The sequence below is a fragment of the Thamnophis elegans genome, chromosome 9 (genome assembly GCF_009769535.1).
Source record: "Thamnophis elegans isolate rThaEle1 chromosome 9, rThaEle1.pri, whole genome shotgun sequence".
Taxonomy (NCBI): domain Eukaryota; kingdom Metazoa; phylum Chordata; class Lepidosauria; order Squamata; family Colubridae; genus Thamnophis; species Thamnophis elegans.
In genome coordinates, this window is record NC_045549.1 from 57,047,948 (window position 1) to 57,062,623 (window position 14,676).

Below are 14,676 nucleotides of genomic sequence, written 5' to 3' on the forward strand. Positions count from 1 at the left end.
GGAGCCTCAGATTTTTGTAATTTCTTCCTAATGTCTGGAGCAAATTGGCTCACAAAAGTCATTTTCAACAAAACCTCATTGGCTGGACTATCGGGGTCGAGATCAGTGTATCTCCGAAACCCATCGTTGAGAGGGTTCAAAAAATCAGTGGGGGATTCCTTTGCATCTTGGGTGATCTGTTGGACACGATGAAAATTCACTGTTTTAGGGACACCAAGTTTCAGCCTCTGTAGGATTGAATCCTGGGCTCGCTGGAGAATGAAGGTGCCCCGATCCGAGTTGGGATTAACTTCAAAATTGGGGTAGAAAAGAGCCAGGGGTTCAGGCCACAAGTCAGCGGCATCATTATTAGTTTGAATGCCATGTTCCCTAGCAGCTTTATAGTATGTTATGATGGCTTTAAGGACTTCTTATTTTTATTTGGTAGATAATAGCGCTGACAAGAGAGTAAAAAGGTCAGGCACATTGAGTTTATGGGTGGCCATTATATGTTGAACAAGTTCCATATAACTTTGGGGGGATTTCCTGTAAGGGGGGGGAGTCCCGTTTTCCAATTAAAAAGATCACTGGTAGTAAAGGGTGTGTGAATATACACCAGCTGGTCTTTCATAGGAACCTGTCAGAGGGGGAGGGGTAGGATTGAAGGCCCCGGTTGTTCAGCAGGTATACAAATTTGTCTGGTTCTAGTATGAGGACGACTTAAAGCAGGCAGATCCAGAGACAGAGGTGGAGCTGCTCCGGGTGCTGAATTTTGTGGAGCAGGCTGGGGTGTTTAGTCCTGCAAAGCAGGCTGAGCTGTTGCCGGAGGCACTTGAGCTAATAAAGGCACAGTATCTACATCGGGGAAGGAAGTGGGGGAAATTCCTCTTCCTCTTCAGTCATTTTGACCGTTTTGCCTTTTTCTTCTGAAGAGATGAGGGGACAGATTTTTTGAATTGGTTTGGGGTTAAACCCACACGCTTTAAGGATATCTGGTCGACCGATGAGATTAAGAAAGAAGCCAGTGTAAAGTTCTTCCTCAGTTCGACCTATGGAAACCAGAAAATCAATGAATTTGTTAATGAAATCTAAATCAAGGCTTCCTTCTGGTGGCCATGTGACTACCTTAGGGCCAATTAAATAGGTCAGCCAAATTGTTGTGCAAAGTGTTTTTAATTTTTTCTTTTTAAAGGAAATTGTTACTGCCACTAAAGGTTTTAATACATCCCAGTGGGATAACATGCAGCCCAGTGGAAAACACGGCCCTATTCTTTTTGCTAGATCATCGGTGCTAGACAGACTACTAGCTTTGTTGCCCATGATTCCTGTTGTGGCCCAGCAGGATCCGGTTGAGCTGCTGATGGACTCGGATAGTGAGGAACCATATGAGTCTGCCAGGGAAGATGTGGAGGACCCTGGGCAGGGTTCAGACTCAGAGCAGGGACCAGAGAGGCTGGTTGGCCACCAGGAGGCGCCTGAGGCATGGAGCAGTGGGGAGGATTGAAGGTAGCTTGTCCCTGATGCAAGATTAAGAAGGGCGGAGAAATGGAAGCAGCAGTTCCAGAGGCAGACTCAGACACGATAATTAAGCCCAGGTGGTTGTGGCTTGGCCCCTCCCAAGAGAGTTGGGAGGGGACATTTGCAGGACACAACCGTTTGAAACAGTATTGGAAAACTCTGTCTGTCTTGTATCCGTGCCTGTTGGATTTTGGGTTGCTGCCAACTATTCTTGCATGTGAGTCTTGTCTGAGTCTTCAGCCAAAGGAGTCAATAACTCCGTGATTAAAGAGTGGCAAACAGCCAAGCCTGTGTCTGGGTGATTCGCAGGTCGGAGGGGACGTTCAGAACAGATTCCTAAGGGATTTCTCGAACTGGACTTCTTCAGTACGGAGCCTGAGCAGACCCACCTTAGCCAAGGGTTTTTTCGGACCTTTCTTTGGTACGGGTGTGATCAGAAGCTCTCCCTTGTATCAGGAATCCTGGCCAAAATCCTCCCCTCACTCTGGGATTTCTCGGACCTTTTCTTCAGTACGGTGCTTGGCAATTATTCCAACAGTCACACTGCTTTCAAAGTGATCTGCTCTAACTGATCTTCTTGCAAATAATCAGATATGCAGAGTGGATCTCAGCTCTCACTTGGTCATTCAGACACACACACACAAGGCAACACTCCCTCCAAAATAAGAGATTTCTACTCACCTAGAGGGCACTATCTTACAGCCCTCAGTGCAAGCCTCTTTGACAGCGTTCAGGTCAGGCTGGGATCGGAGTTTGCCAGCAATTACCAGGCGGAGGTCACTGGATGAAATTTTCCAGGAGCGCTCTTGTCGTCATTGCTGGTCTTTGCCGTTTTGTTCCGTCTGCCGAAATGAAGGCCACTGAGCTTAAAGCAGCTCAGCTCGTGTGGAGCTCAGCTCGTGTGGAGACCTTGAAGGAACAAGGCCTCCAATCCATCACGCTGGGCACCAGAAAATGTAAGGTTCCAGCTGTTTTTCCCGAACCACTGAAATGCCAAAGAGAGAGACTCGATACGAGGCTTGCAAAAAGCATCAGCTTTTATTTACGGCCATAGCAAAAGCTGGGTGACAAAACTATATGCAAAGCATACAAACAAATGCATGCAAGGAATAGCCACACCCTGGAAGAGTAGCTCAGAGTATTATATACATTTTAGGCAGATAGAAACAAAGTTTATCCAATCAGAGACAAAGATTCGTTATAGCCGTTCTTTTGTTCAGGCTCCTGTCTCGGTCTACCTTATCTGTGGAGGATTCCTATAGCCTTGTGTAGGGGGTGGCAGTCCCCCTTTGCCAAGTTGTTTTTCGGCAGAATGCTTTAAGGATTTATGAGCCAGGAAAACTCCTTAGTTTGGTTCCTTTATCTATGCGGCCTACTATTCCCGTGTAACAATTTCTTCTTCTAGCTTGGTCCCTTTATCTATGGGGCCTCATATTCCCGTCTAACAATTTTTTCTACTAGCTTTCAAAAATGTGCCAAGCTTTGAAGGCAAGAATAGAAGCGAGACGCAGCAGTGAGATAACATTTGCAGTAATGCCATCCAGTATTAAGGGTACAATTTGCTATGCTAGAAAACAACTAATTTCAGACAGTATACAATAATATAAGCAAAAGCTAATAACAAAGGTTAATTCTTAATAAATGATTTCTAGCAATATATCATATCAAAGGAAACAGCAAATGTTGGTTTAATCAGTGACAATTATGCAGTAACATAAGCAATTCATAATAAAAGCAAATAGCCAATATTAATTCATATTGATTCATATACTCCTTCATTCCTCCCTTTTTATTTTTGGACAGGTTGCTACCTGTCAACGGTGAAGTAGGGGAGCATATTATTTAGGGATGATGTTAAGAACCATGATATTAGTTGGGCGATCCGGGGTGGCAGAGGTCACCATGGAGGCAATGACAGTCATACGAGAAACAGTAGACTGTACTATATGCTGGAAAAGAGGGATGAGACAAGGAAGGAAAAGGAAGGCAAAGGCCAACGAAATAAAAAAAGCCCAATCCTTTTCCAGTTAGAGAACATATCAGCAAACCAGTCAAACTTGATAGCACTTAAATTTGCCAAACACCACTTTCTTTGGCAAGCAGATAGTCTAGGGCAGGGATGGCGAACCTTACACTGTCTTTATTACTTTATAAGGAACCAAAGGTGGAGAACTTATGTAATATTCCTTCCTCCTCTTACAGTTTCCCCACAACCACATTCTAAGAAGTGGGTTGGGCTGGGAGAGAGTGACTGGTCACTCAGCCCTTTTTTCAAGGCTAAAATGGGACTAGAATTCAGAGTCTCTTGGTTTCTAGGCTAGCAATTTAAACACTACTTTGTTTAAAAAGGAGGAAGGAGTGTCAAAATAACTTGTAAGAATTGCATGCGAAAACAAGGTTGGAGGAAACAAACGTGTAAAGCTGCAAGCATCCCAGATAACATTTTAGAATAATCTTCCATAGAATAATGCAAAAGACAAGTGAGGTTGTAGCAAATTACAATCTGAGATGGACCTGTTAGTAGGAAAAGGAGACTAGAATGGGCAGCAATACTTTGCAAGATGCATCAAACCTGAAGTCAAGATGTTTGTTATTTATTTGCACAAGGAGAGCATTCTTTTTATTTGCAAAGTACTCGCTCCGGCGAGGTGAGCGGCTGGGCGTGACAAGGAGTGGCTGGGAGGGGAGGGGCATCTTAACCACTACTTTGTTTATATATATAAATATATAAATTCACTTCCAGCCTAGCCTCTTTCGTGGAGTTGTTTTTTTTGGGGGGGGGAAGCAAAGACGACCCTGACGCGTTTATTGAAAGACAGGGGCAACCAACAAGAAGTCTCAATCGATTACAGAGCTCCATTTACGTCTCTGCCCCGGATATCCCACCCCTTCAGGGATGTTGCGGAAGCCAAGCGTGTAACGCTAAGCCCCTCGCCTGGCGGAAAATTCGGAAGCCCACGTGACTCCACAAGAGGCGTGGTTTAAAGGAAGGTTACTTTCTCCGCTGCGTCGTCACAGTTTCTTCCGGCGTTCTGCTTCCGGGGTTGTGCGGGGGAGGGTGGAGCCTCAATGCGGTCGCGGCTTTGGAATTAGCCGCTGAGGGTGACGACGAAGACGCTGCCGCCATTATGTCCGGCAATGGTGGCACCCTCGCCGCTGCTGCCGCGGCCCCCACCGCTGCCACTTCTCCTCCCGAACAGCCACCTCCCCCACCGCCGCCGCCTCCTCCGCCTCCCCCGCCACAGCCACCCCCGCCGCCGCCACCGCCGGGAAGCTCCGCGGGCGCCGCAGAGCCAGAGCTGGTGTCGCTCATCCTGAATCGCCTCAAGAGTCAAGGCCTTTTCGACCAGTTCCGCCGAGATTGCCTGGCCGACGTGGACACCAAGGTGGGAAGCTGCGGGTCTCGGGGCCCATCCGCCCCGCCCCCCCGACGCCGCGGCCTATTATTGCTGCCCTGCCCCGTTTGCTCTCTTGCCCGAAAAACGACCGGCCAGTCGGTCTGAGCCCTTCCCGGAGGTTGCGATTTTCTTGGGAACGCTTTTCCCAGCCGTTGGACTTAAAGAGCCCCTACCTTAATTAGTCGAGTCCCGCACGCATCGATTTAGCGGCCATCACCTTTCCCACTCCCCACAAGATAGCCCCGCTTTTTCCTGTATGAGCAGCTCTGACCTTAGCGGTGTTCCTACCCGCTTCACATGCCTAATTCTGAACTTGTTTAACTCTTTGCTCAATGGACAGCTGGCCTTTGCTGCCCAATTCTCCCAAAAGCATTTTTCAAGTCTGGATAAGATACTCATTGCAGATTTGTTTTCTTAAAAAGAGAGAGAGAGAAAGAAAAAACTGTATTTAATCTAACTGAGATTCATCCAGTCCGAGTTTTCCCTATCAACAGCAATCGGGTTCAAAAGAAGAGTCTTTTCCTGATATGGCATCTTTGAAAAGGGAAATTGTATTTCTCTGACTTAGCAATAGAAGTATCATTAATTGTGTATTAAATCAGCTAAACTAGAGAGAAGCATTTCTGTTTCACTATCCTCCACAGACATAGATTCAACTCTCTTTTTAAAAACTGGGCTGTTTTACATTTGGGTCCTTAGCATTGGATTTGGATGCAGAGTAGATAATTTCTGGGCTTTATTAACAGAAAATATTACAAAAGAGATTAAGTTAAAAACCATTTATCAAGTTTTCTCATACTCTTTCCTAGATATATTTGAACAACTTGTCTACTGCCCAGATTCTAGTTTCAATATAATGCTGCCCTATTTTACAGACTAAATTTTAGAATTAGTGAAACATTGCAAGTATTTTTACACATTTAGAGTATATATAATAGTATTTTCCGATGTATCATGAGCACTATTTTGGTTAATTATATATTGTCAGTGAAGTATCCATGTGCTGTTCTTATTCTATCACCCATTTGGTCCTGGTTTTGGAAGTTCCAGCTTAGTTATTGAGATTGAAAAATAGTAAATTTCCACAGAACTAATATTGCATGGGGGATGAATTAATTAGCTGTTGTGAACTGTAAAAATACAGACACCTCAACCTTGGCAAAAATAGGACAATTGATATTACTCTTAATTTAAGAGTAAAAGTAAGTTTCTCTTAAATATTTTTACATCAAATTATAAACTATCTTGTGAATCACTTCATACAATGATTGGATAAAAATGCATATGATTTAAGATAATTACCTGTTGGACAGAATTTATTGTTGGAATTACTGTGTTTCCCCGTGTTGACCTTCCGAAATAAGCACTTGACCTTATTTTCGGGGAGGTCTTTTTATTTTTGAGGTACAGGAGGCACTCATGGCTGCTACTATTTTAGCGCATGTGCTCAAAAGCGTGATTGGGCTTATTATCAGGGTGGTCTTATTTTCGGGGAAACAGGTTATTGTCCGAAAGATGCTTCTCAAAAGGCAACTGGATTTCTTGGGGGGTTTTTTTCTGAGTTCCTGAGACAAAATTTAAAAAACTTGTTGGATGGGAAGCAAAATATTTTCAAGGGGGAAAAAACCCAGGAAAGTCCTGTGTTCTTTTGAAAAGCATATTTGAGACAACTATGACTTGGATGATTGAGAATTTCCTTAGATGTGTTGGAATTATTAAAATCATGAAATGATTTTCTTATTATAAAGAAGTAAAGAGAGAAACAATTGGCGCCTCATTTAACAAATTCTCAGTAGAGTTACTCTTTCTCAATATAATGGATTTATGATGGCCCTGTCTTTGTAAAAATAAGACTTTGGAGAAAAGTTCTACCTTTCTTTTCAAGTAAATAGCATTGGGCTTCTAATCACATTGTGCCTCCAAGTAGCAATCAGATGTTACAATGTTTGGTAATTGAAATATTTGCCTCTATTTTTCAGAACTTTCAGCAATGAAGTTTTTTAAAAGTATGTTTTCTTAATCCGCAGTGGGTTTTTTTTTCTAGTTAGATAAGCTTGGAATTATTACAGTGTATACTACTGTTTCTGTATTATTTTAAGCTAAGGTTTTTAAATGTTTGTCTCCACTGATAAGAATGCGAAGAAATATTATGCAAGGAGGCTTCACAAGGTATCTGTTTCTTTTTTAGCCTGCATATCAGAATTTAAGACAGCGGGTGGACAATTTTGTTTCCAACCATCTAGCAACTCATACATGGAGCCCTCATTTGAACAAGAACCAATTAAGAAATAACATCAGGCAGCAGGTTCTTAAGTAAGTTTTACAAATTGTTCTTCTTTATGATCAACTGATTTGACTGGAAATATGCAGGATAAAATGTGATTTGATATATGTAAATATTTGGAAGATCTTAGGCCGGGTGTCAGCAACCTGCCACTCTGGAGCTGCATGCGGCTCTTTGGGCCCTCTGCTGCGGCTTCCTGTCCTATCACTGCATGGCTTCACCCTTCCCTCCCTCACCTGGCCTGAGAAGGTAGAGGTGATGGCGGGGGATGGAGAAGCAGCCAGGGCTGATTTTCCAGCATCTCACCCTTCTGGAGCTCCTTCCGGCCCTTGTTGTTGCTAGGCAGGCCTTAGTCGCTTGGGGAGACGTGTAACCTGCTCTCAGCCCCAAAACACTGGCCTGGCCTGGCTCATCCGACGCAGGCCTCTCTAACATAAGGGCTAGAGGAGTGGGAATGGGATCTGGGAGGAGGGGATGTCGGAAACGGGGACAGGCCAGCAGCGCTCAGCCATGGTTTTAAGAGGTTCAGGGCAGCAGGAAAAGAGAGCTCGCCCCACCAAACCTTGCATGCCCATCCCGGGGTTCAGACTTAGAGAAAGTCCTCCTCAAAGACGCTCACCCGTCAGCCGATCTCCCCCTGTGTGTGTGTGTGTGTGTGTGTGTGTGTCGCACACTTTGTCTCTATGTCTCGTCTCTTCTCTCTTGGAAAGCCGCTGCTGGACCAAGCCAGCAAGCTTTCCTTGGGGTGCTTCACTACTCCTTTTATTTTTTATTTTTGGAAATCCGGGCTGGCTGAGGTACGATCAGTTCCCTTTGGGTGACCGTCCTCCTCTCCCCTCCTCCTCTCGTGACCCCCTGCTGGCCGTAGTGGGGCTGGGAGTGTATGCACATGTGGGAAGATCCTCTTTAAAGCGCAGCAAAGGCATGTGCGGGTAGGGCACTTGCTAAAGGAGGGTCTTAAAAGGACAGAAGAGGGTGTGGCTTCTCTCCTACACTAAGACCCCGGCCATTGCCTTGCCATACCGTTCCGCGCCCCCCCCAGCCCAAAGTGGCAGGAAGCGAAGGCTGCCTTACATGTAAATGTGGCATGAAGGCAGGTACATGGCCACTTCGCTCCTGCACTAAGCCTCCGGCGGCGACCCTCTTCCTCCCCCTTCCTTTTCCTCTTGTGACTTCCTGGCTGGCTGTGGTGGGGCCGGGAGGGTGCACACGTGCGGGGTGGAAAAGGAGGGGAATGAGGAAGGTCACCGGAGCCTTGGTGCAAGAGTAAAGCAGCTCTGTAACTGCCTTTATGCCACATTTGCGAGTAAGGTAGCCTTCGCTTCCTGACGCTTTGGGCTGGAGCTTGTGCCCTCCCAGGCTGAAGAGCTGCCTGGGGGAGGAAATGACATGACAAAGCAATGTCCAGACCCTTAGTGCAGGAGAGAAGCCACGTCCTATTAAGACCCTCTTTAAGCGAGCGGCCGCCTGCCCTGTGTGTGCCTTTGCTTTGGTGCTTGCTTGAATAGGGTCTCCCCATGTGTGTGTACCCTCCCACCACAGCTGGCCAGTGGGTCACAAGAGGAGAAGGAGGGGAGAGGAGTTTGGTCGCCCAAAGAGAAGCTTCCTCTGCAGCTGGCGATCATTCCTCAGCCAGCCTGGATTGCCAAAAAGAAAAAAATAAAAGGAGTAGTGAAGAGCCCCAAGGAGAGCTTGCTGGCTTGGCCAGGCTATGACTTTCAGAGAGAGACAGAGACAGAGAGGGTGGGGAGGAGAGGGGAGAGACACACCGTGATACAAAGAGAGTGGGGGAGAGAGTGAGGAAAATAGGGTGAGAGAGATACAGAGGCAGAGAGAGAGGGGGAAGAGGGGAAAATAGGGAGAGGGGGGAAGAAATATACAGGGGTGGGTGACAGATATAGGGAGAGGGGCAGAGAGACAGATACAGAGAGGGGGAGAGAGGGACATAGAGAATGGTTTTGTGGCTGGGTAAGCGTGGCTAGGAGGTCATGTGACTTGAGTGGAAGTGAGTGACATTGAGTTTGCCTTGTCCACCCAGGTTTTGTGGCTCTCTGCAGGTTTTTTTTTCCTGTGGGAAATGGGTCCAAATGGCTGTTTGAATGTTTAAGGTTGTCTTAGTAGTTTGGATTCAAAAACTCCTACGTTTCATATTTTGAAATTCAGTGTGAATGCGTGAGGCTGCTATTCAAAATAGCCCGTAAGGACTGATAGTAAAAATTCACCATAGCAAATATATTTCATGTAGCAGTTCATGCATTATACTTAATGAGAATATAGGAGAATCAGTTCTTACTGAAACACCTTGTGTTTTATATATGAATGTCAGCTTTAAAAGGTTCTATCTAGATTTTTACATGCTTAAAAGAAATTAATATTGTCCTTCAAGTTTTTAATTATATGGAGGTTTTTTTCCTCCTAAATGATTTTTTCTACATTTTGACTCATTGTATTTAACCAAATTGTAAGATTGCAGTATAGCAGCAGTCCCCAATCTTTACAACTCTACAGACTGGCAGCAGTGGAGGGGGGAGAGGGGATGGTTTTGCGCACATGCCCACCACTTGCACAAATGGAGTGTTGCATGCTTGCCCACCACTTGCACGGCCAGTTCTCAACAGACTGCAGCCCAGTACTGGGCCATGAACCAAGAGTTGCAGACCTCTGCAGTATAGTACTGCTGGTGAATGAAAACAGAACTTATTTATAGATTTTAATTATTTGTATCAACCTACTGGTATATCATTAAATTGCTTTTTCTGAAGTAACTGGGGTTATTATAGTATCCGTTTTATAATCTTCATTAATTTGCTTTTTTTACTTGTAACCTATGGTCAATGATCTCCAATCCACTGGCCAGTGCTCCTCTAGCAATAGCAATAGCAGTAGACTTATATACCGCTTCATAGGCCTTTCAGGCCTCTCTAAGCGGTTTACAGAGAGTCAGCATATTGCCCCCAACAATCTGGGTCCTCATTTTACCCACCTCGGAAGGATGGAAGGCTGAGTCAACCCTGAGCCGGTGAGATTTGAACCGCTGACCTGCTGATCTAGCAGTAGCCTGCAGTGCTGCATTTAACCACTGCGCCACCCTGGCTCTCCCTCTATAAGGGAGATGACCAGTTTAGAAATAAGAAATATAAATAAATAAAATTTAAAAATCTCATTTTCTGGAATGATATAAGAACTCTTCCTTGAGCAGGGGATTGGATTCAGAAGATTTCCATGCTCCCTTCCAGCCCCTTAATTCTATGATTCAATGATCCTGAAACAGTACTTTAACGATATATTAAATGGGATAATGAAAATTTTAGAAAAGCAACAATAATACCTTAGCTAGGCCTGAAGAGCCATGGGAATTAATTTTTGAGTCTTAATTTTTTTTATTTCTGAATATAATTTGCAGAAATATTTATTTGTTGGAATTGTTCAGTTCAATAATGCGTGGCAGAAATAGATATCCTTGTCAACTACTACAGAAAGCAAAATTATTTTTATTTGTGGTGCTTTAGTCATAGTGATTTAAGGAAATGCAGGTTATAATGAACATCTTTTAGAAAAACTTAATGTGAAAGAAAATATGCAATATATTATACTTTATAAAGAGAATGGAAACATGCAAAAGTTCAGTGAGGGGAATCAGTTCTCTTAACAAAAACCAATTTGTATTAATTTTTTGTTGCATTTTGAACTACATTATATTTTAAAGGAGAAATTTAGTGAATCTAAAGTATAAGAATTATAAATTTTATAAAACCAGGATTTAAATAGTCTTAATTTAAATTGATCTATGTCAGGGTGTCAAACCTCAAGGACTCCGTTTTCACTGGCAGAGGGCTAGCAAAACAAACTAAAAACAAAGCAAAAGGAGAAATGTTTCTCCTTTTGCATTTGAGCATGCAAGAAGGGGCAGGAAAGGAGAAGGGGAAAGAGGAAAGACAAAGAAAAAGGGAAGATGGGAAGAGAGCAAGTAAGGAAAAATAAGAAAAGAGGGGAAGGAAGGAGGAGGAAGGAAGGAAGGAGGGGGCAGGGAGATTATAATGAGAGTAAGGGAGGGTCCTGCCTTAGCACTTGGCCACCACATGTGCACCCAACATAAGTGACATTGAGCTGGCCACGATACCCACAAGGTCAAACACAAACCTGATGCGGACCTCTTAAGAAGTTTAACGTTCCTGATCTATGTGAATGAATTGCCCAATATTTTGCACTGTTTTTCCTAGGATATCAGGGAGTTCTCTTGAATCCTTCATTATATTCTCTCATGATATATGCAAATAATGATTCTAATTTGCTTTATAATCTTGTTAAGAGTACCAATAATATCCATAGAAGAAACTTAATATAAATTAGCATTAATATGTTTCCCTTCTCGCATAAATTCTTACATTGATTGTGTTAAAGTAATTGTGTTAGCTGTGATAGATAAATTATATTGTCATTTCATTTCAGGTCTGGAATGTTAGAATCTGGTATTGACAGAATCATTTCTCAAGTCGTGGACCCAAAGATCAACCACATATTCAGGCCACAAGTAGAGAAGGCTGTCCATGAATTTTTAGTCACAATGAATCACCCAGAAGAGATCAGTCCCAGCTTTGCCCTGCCTGAAGATAAATTAGAAGCTTCTGTTTTGCTGCAAGGTATTTCTTCTCTCTTCCCTTGGCAAAATGAATATGCTTTTAATATTTGGGTTTTAAAGAGGTGAGTGTAAGGAATCAAGAGTTGAAGTAATGCTCCTAATCACAGGCATACATTCAAATAATGTCATTGAAACTAATTTCCAAATTTATGTGCTTAAGGGAAAATTATTTATCAACAAAGACTTTGATATTACGGTAACTCTTTGCAGACATCCCAACCTAATTACATCTGTTCATCTGGATATAGTAATAGCTGGGTTTATTTTCTAGAGATAGCCTTCCTACTGAAAACTCTGGTTTATGGAAAGCTACTTCCAGCTGCCGCCATTGTCTCAATTTTCAGTCAAATTGTAATAATAATAATATTATATAATATTATATAAATAAGTAACGGAGTGAGCTCCTATTACTTGTCCCAGCTTCTGCTAACCTAGCAGTTCGAAAGCATGTAAAAATGTGAGTAGAAAAATAGACCACCTTTGTGGGAAGGTAACAGCATTCTGGGTGCCTTTGGCATTTAATCATGCCAGCCACATGACCATGGAGACATCTTTGGACAACACTGGCTCTTCAGCTTTGAAACGGAGATCAGCACCGTCCTCTAGAGTCGGGAATGACTAGCACATACAGTACTGTGCAAACGTTTTAAGCAGGTGTGAAAAAATGCTGTAAACAACAAATGCTTTCAAAAATGGAAGTGTTAAACATGTATGGTCATAAATAAACAAAATGCAGTGAATGAACAAAAGAGAAATCTAAATCAAATCAATATTTGGTGTGACCACTCTGCCTTCAAAACAGCAGCAATTTTTCTAGGTACCACTTGTACAGAACTCGGCTGGTAGGTTGTTCCAAACATCTTGGAGAACTAACTACAGATTTTCTGTGGATGTAGGCTCTCTCACATCCTTTTGTCTCTTCATGTAATCCCAGACACATTCGATGATGTTGATATCAGAGCTCTGGAGGCCATGCCATCACTTCCAGTACTTGTTCTTCTTTACGCTGATGATAGTTCTTAATGACTTTGGCTGTATGTTTGGGGTCGTTGTCCTGCTTCAGAATACATTTGGGGCCAATCATACGCCTCCCTGATGGTATTGCATGATGGATAAGTATCTGCCTGTATTTCTCAGCATTGAGAACACCATTAATCCTGACCAAATCTCCAACTCCGTTTGCAGAAATGCAGCCCCAAAGGTTTAAGGAACCTCCACCATGCTTCACTGTTGCCTGCAGACACTCATTATTGTACCACTCTCCAACCCTTCAACGAATACACTGCCTTCTGCTACAGCCAAATATTTCAAATTTTGACTCATCAGTCCAGAGCTGCCATTTTTCTGCACCCCAGTTCCTATGTTTTCGTTCCTACTTTAGTCACTTGGCCTCGTTCCCACGTCAGAGGTATGGCTTTTTGGCTGCAACTCTTCCATGAAGACCACTTCTGGCCAGACTTCTCCGGACAATAGATGGGTGTACCTGGGTTCCACTGGTTTCGGCCAGTTCTGAGCTGATGGCACTGCTGGACATCTTCGATTTCGAAGGGTAAAAAGCTTGATGTGTCTTTCATCTGCTGCACTTCCTTGGCCGACCACTGTGTCTATGATCCTCAACGTTGCCCGTTTCTTTGTGCTTCTTCAAAAGAGCTTGTACAGCATATCTTGAAACCCCAGTCTGCTTTGAAATCTTTGTCTGGGAGAGACCTTGTTGATGCAGTATAACTATCTTGTGTCTTGTTGCTGTGCTCAATCTTGCCATGACATGAAGCTGTTTTTCACAACATCACGTTGGTAGCAGAGTTTGGCTGTTCCTCACCCAGTTTTACCCCTCCTATTCAGCTGTTTCTGTCTCAGTTCATGACTGGGTTTCAACTTACGTGTGACATTGATGATCATTAGCACCTTTTTGGTATAATTGGTTGATCATACACCTGACTATAATCCTACAAAATCCCTGACTTGGTGCAAGTGTACCTATGAGAATGGAAGCTGGTTTGAAGGCAAAAGGTAGTAACACCAAATATTCATTTGATTTAGGTTTTTCTTTTGTTCGCTCACTTTGCATTTTAAACATTGACAAAAATAAACAATCATTATTTATTTCTGAAAGCATTCTTTGTTTACAGCATTTTTTCAAACTTGACTAAAACCTTTGCACTGTATGTGCGAGGGGAACCTTTATCTTTTAGTGTTCGAATATTGTTAGAATCCTCCCTTTTTTATCAGATTGCTGTATCACATGCGTTTCTCTCTTTGAATTAAATTCCAGTGCATCCATCCCCAAAATGTCCTCAATAACTATTCTTGAATTCATGGAGATTAGGATATGGAAGATTCAAATAAAGCTGTATATCATTCATTGACTGTTGATATTACAGTTGAAGCTGATGAAGACCATATTTAGGCTATCAAAGTTACTGAGGTTCCAAATCAGTCAGCAAAATTTGGCCATTGAGGGGGGCGGGGGAGGTCAGCGTGGAAGAGAGAATATAGGCAAAAAATTCAATTGTCTTTGTAATATTTATTGCCTTTTTATTTCACCATTGTCACTATTGCATCATTCAACTGATACAGTAATCACTCATTTCTGAATGACCTTTCTTTTCTTCAGTCTATTCATACTCATTCCCAAAAGGATATTAAGGTTTGCACCTGATGTTGCCCCTCTTAAAGTTTGTTAAACTTTATCTCCAAGGTAGCCAGCCTGGTCTCTGATGTAGTATTGGAGACTTCAAAAACAATGTTCCTTAGCAACTTCTACTTGTCAAGGCTAACTCTAGACTTCAGGGTCTCTATGACAGTCATAAGGCTTTCATATGTTGCAGGACTAACACATTAAAGGTGTCATATTCTTG

At 43.1% G+C, this 14,676-nt stretch overlaps 1 protein-coding gene across 7 annotated transcripts in view; it reads left to right on the forward strand.

Annotated features, from left to right (window-relative positions):
• The first annotated feature begins 4,535 nt into the window (after nt 1-4,535).
• The window catches only part of BOD1L1 (biorientation of chromosomes in cell division 1 like 1), an 80,927-nt gene continuing 70,786 nt past the window's right edge, over nt 4,536-14,676 (forward strand). For all 7 annotated transcript variants that reach the window (XM_032224145.1, XM_032224142.1, XM_032224143.1 and 4 more), the window contains exons 1-3: nt 4,536-4,883; nt 7,084-7,208; nt 11,629-11,819. In XM_032224145.1, the coding sequence (XP_032080036.1) occupies nt 4,626-4,883; nt 7,084-7,208; nt 11,629-11,819 (574 nt within the window). In that variant the 5' untranslated portion in view covers nt 4,536-4,625. The remainder of the gene's footprint in view (nt 4,884-7,083; nt 7,209-11,628; nt 11,820-14,676) is intronic.